The sequence below is a fragment of the Limulus polyphemus genome, unplaced genomic scaffold (assembly GCF_000517525.1).
Source record: "Limulus polyphemus unplaced genomic scaffold, Limulus_polyphemus-2.1.2 Scaffold534, whole genome shotgun sequence".
NCBI lineage: Eukaryota > Metazoa > Arthropoda > Merostomata > Xiphosura > Limulidae > Limulus > Limulus polyphemus.
The window spans coordinates 198,152-202,252 of NW_013666144.1; the positions used below are offsets into that span (position 1 = coordinate 198,152).

General features: G+C 32.3%; 1 protein-coding gene across 1 annotated transcript in view; it reads right to left on the minus strand.

Moving 5' to 3' along the window:
* The window catches only part of LOC106458930 (growth hormone secretagogue receptor type 1-like), a 35,938-nt gene extending 35,484 nt beyond the window's left edge, over positions 1–454 (minus strand). The window contains exon 1 of the mRNA XM_013918498.1: positions 112–454. Coding sequence (XP_013773952.1) covers positions 112–454 — 343 coding nt within the window. The remainder of the gene's footprint in view (positions 1–111) is intronic.
* Positions 455–4,101: the final 3,647 nt, after the last annotated feature.

Here is a 4,101-nt window from a genome sequence, read left to right on the forward strand (position 1 = left end):
AGGTTCTTAGGCTGCATAATCTTTTATATGTGAATATTGTGTAATTTATAACAAAAATGGCCTTATTTAGATAAATAATATACATCTTATCAACAAAGAAACTTTTCTTACACATTCCTTTTCCAAGAACCCAAACCTCCGGCTTAGAATGAAGCTCTATCAACACGGTGGGCATACAGACCAGTAAAACCAGTAAATCAGCTACACTTAGGTTGATGAGGAAGATATTAGTGGAGTTTCTCAGCTCTTTTGTACAACACACAACAATGGGTACCAAAATGTTCCCAGTTGTTCCCAATACTAAGATCACTACACAAAAAAAAGTAGCTGTGATCCTGATGGAGGTTGGGAAAGCCAGATCGGCGGCATCTATGTTAAGATCGGGTTCAATCACTGAATCATTGCCTGCCAGAAGATAGTCTGTATAATTGAACACAGACTCTCCAGGGCTCATCTTCTCATTCTATTTTTTACCCAGGGCTTATTGTGCAGCGTAGTTTAGATAGTCTTTAGAAATGTGTACATTTTCTTGATTTCCTTTATATTTTCTGACATACATTTTTTTCCAGAAACCCACATTAGAATATAACTAAAGAACGGTATCTTATCATGTCATAACTAAGGATTAGAGCTAAAAAGTTCCAAATTCACGAAATACAAAGGATAAAACTTATATTTTTTTGTTACGGCCTAAGACCTATAGATCAAACACGGAATATGGATCGTATTTATAATAACGTCTTGCCCGTCCTCACATTTTCTTCCTGCAATTTTCTCCCATATTGTGATTCAAATTCGTGAAGGATACTGACCAAATGTGTACAATCAGTGCTTTGTTGGTAAAGAACGTCTATCCACCACAAGAAATTATTAATTTCCACATAATTTGACATCAGAACAGGAATACTTTTGACTAGAAAGAAAGAATTACTTGCAGGGTTTAAGGTCCTAGATTAATCAAAAAGGTTTGCATATACTGAGAGAAAGACTTCTTGTCCAAACTTTCCTTTATAGTTCTGCTTTGATGACTTGGTACGGATCAGCTGGGCTATTCTTTGCTGTTCATCTGAAAAAGAAGTTAACATATTTGTATTTAAAACATTGTGGCTGGTTACGATTCTTGATTCAGTTAAATAAGACTTAGAAGTCTGTTGAGTATTTGGTATTAGAATACTTTATGACATAACTCTTACATGATTGCTTTCTATTTTCATTTTGTAGTCTTCACTAATAAGGAAAAATATACTATATTTTCTAACTAGTCAAACATTTCTTTTAAAGTAGCATCTGTTATGCCTTAATTAAAGTCAAAAATTTCTATCCTAATCAATTATTTCAAACACATATTTCTTGAAGATGTTTAAAAAGTTTTTTTTATGGTTGTAAAATGGCATGCCCTTATTACATGAAGCAGATTTCATAGCACAGGGTAAATTTTATTACATATAAACAATTGGCTTTTTTTTCCGTTACTCCTCGAACTTGAAACACAAGATTAAACATATTTTGTCACTTATTATAGGTTATAAATAATCAGTCTTTAGAGTTTTATAATCATATTTTTACAATTAAATTTTGTCTTTCCTCTATTTTTGGCAGTGTTGCTAAATCAATTATTTGCGTAAGAAATAGATTAAAACCTGCAAGTTTAATTACTTGATTAAGGTCATATTTTTTCTTTTCACAAGATAAGTACCTACTTTGTAAATTGTTAATTTATTTAGTTCGGCCGAACATTATTACAATTGTGTTTTCTTGGAAATACAAAGTTCGAACAGGAAGCCTCTAGAGATATGAGAGTGACGCTCTTCCTGGTCTGATCTTTCATTCACACAGTTAGTGAGGAGCAGCATCAAGGATAAATTAGCACAGAAAGAGCCAAGTCTTTAAATCAATTAATGAACCAGTACGCTTTTAATGTTTCTCCGGGTCTGCTGGTACATGAGTTGCTTTTCTTTTGTTATCTTGGAAGACAAGTAACATTAACACGCAAGTGTTGCTTACATCTTCTGACAAAACTAAAATAACATACCACGATGCTCTTACTCCTAACGATGGGTAACGTGTATTAAGAAAGAAATGATCTGGGAAATGACAACATTATACTGACATGTATTCATAAATTACTTCATCCGCCGTAAGGGTTAAAGTGCCAATTTTCAAGAAGACATATTTTAAACAATATCTTAAAATTTGAAACTATGCACAATTATAAATCATAATAAAAATAACATCAAAGAAAGCACTAGAAATTTCCGAAACGTTGGCCATATGATGAAAATATAGAAGACAGACTTTTGATAAATGAGGAGAGTCTGAAAAATGAGAAGTAGAATTTAGAAATGTGATTACAGTTAATTAAAATGGGTTTTGAGAACAAAATAAACAAAAATTAATAAGATGAATTATTATTATTATCACTTTTGTCATCCAATAACAGCACTAAACTTAAAAAGATATTTGTGATATCTGCCTTCGAACTAATAATAGGTAATATGAATTAAAAACTAGATGACAAAAATTGTGGAGAAACTTGGATGAAAATCGTTATTTAACTTTCTTATGAATATGAAAAGATAGGAAATAACCTCATATTTGTATTATTCCAACTCTTACGTCATCAAGTTTCCAGATGTTTGATTAAGATACTTTGGCCACTATTTCTTTTTAGGATAGTTACCACAATGATAATCTATGAAAATACTTATCAAATAAAAGTTATATATCCTTATTTAGTTTTTTTGGGAAGTACCTCTGTATTAAAACTAAATATGACCTCTCCAATTGAGAGTCAAAATGTTTTTCCACAGAAGACTTCTCAAACTCGCTTCGAAACAATAATTTTACCAGACTTCTTATAAATATCGATTATTTCCACACACCAAAAAAAATTTATTAAGCTATTTACACATGAAACTTCGTGATCTATATAATTCTATAAAACAATAGAATTTTCCAAAGTAGTTATATGAATTTGGCCGAATTTACTTTTTACTAAAAGATACTCGAGTCAGTAACTTATGAAACTATTTTGCTGTTTAAAAAATCATTAAGATAAGGTCTTGTTAATCATAGATATGTTATACTGATGTAACCAGGACTGAAAAATTACTAATATGCTCCTATATCTTGATGTATGGGGGTAGATAATGATCTCAAACTACAGACGTAATAGATTGAGGAAATTAACCGTACAAAACTACTAATGTCGTACCAATTACAAAAAAAGAGAATAAAATGATTTGTTGAAGAAGCTGTTAATTATAGGCCTGATAGCTTAATGAAATCGGTTGACAGATTAACAGTATGATTCCTATCTTGAAGAAAGGGGTTTCACATGAATCCTGTTATTCAAAGGAGTGCGAGTTTGATAAAATTGGTTGAAAGATTAATAATATGGTTCCTATCTTGAAGAAACTGTTTAGCTAGGGTGTTTTAATCGTAAACCTGCTAACTTCGAGAAACCGGTGAAAGATTAATAGCGTGGTTCGTATCTTGAAGAAAGGGTTTACATAGAGTTTTGTTAATCTTTGGATCTGCGAACTTAGCGAAACCAAATGAGTATCCTGACCATCGGAATAAGTTTTGTGAGTTATATCCGCCTTTTTTTAATAGCAAAATATGTTAAAGGTAAACATAAAATAATGCACGAATTAACAGATATGACGTAAATACAGCTTGTGTGCACGTGACTTGTGCCGCATTTCCAGACGGAAATCCTTTTTGGTTATGTTACATGTAGTTGTCTGGGACACGTGGACAGCCTTTTCCACTGACCTTTGTGTGTAAGGTTATCTCCTGTTACAAGAAGCCGCACTTTGTTAACACGTCTGGAATACGAGTTATTATTACTGGTCCAGGAACCACAATTTAATCCACATTCCCTTGTTTAACAATACAATTAAGTACAAGAGATATCCCCTGTCTTGAAAATACATCTGAATAAATCTTTAAGATCAGAGTGTATGGGCTGTTACGGAAAGGGCTGTTACATATCCTTCCCAAAAGCGATCGATTTTCGGTGTAATTACACTATTTACAAAACGCCAAACAATATAAAAATGTTCTTCTGACACACGCCGTTCCACAGCGACTTTATAT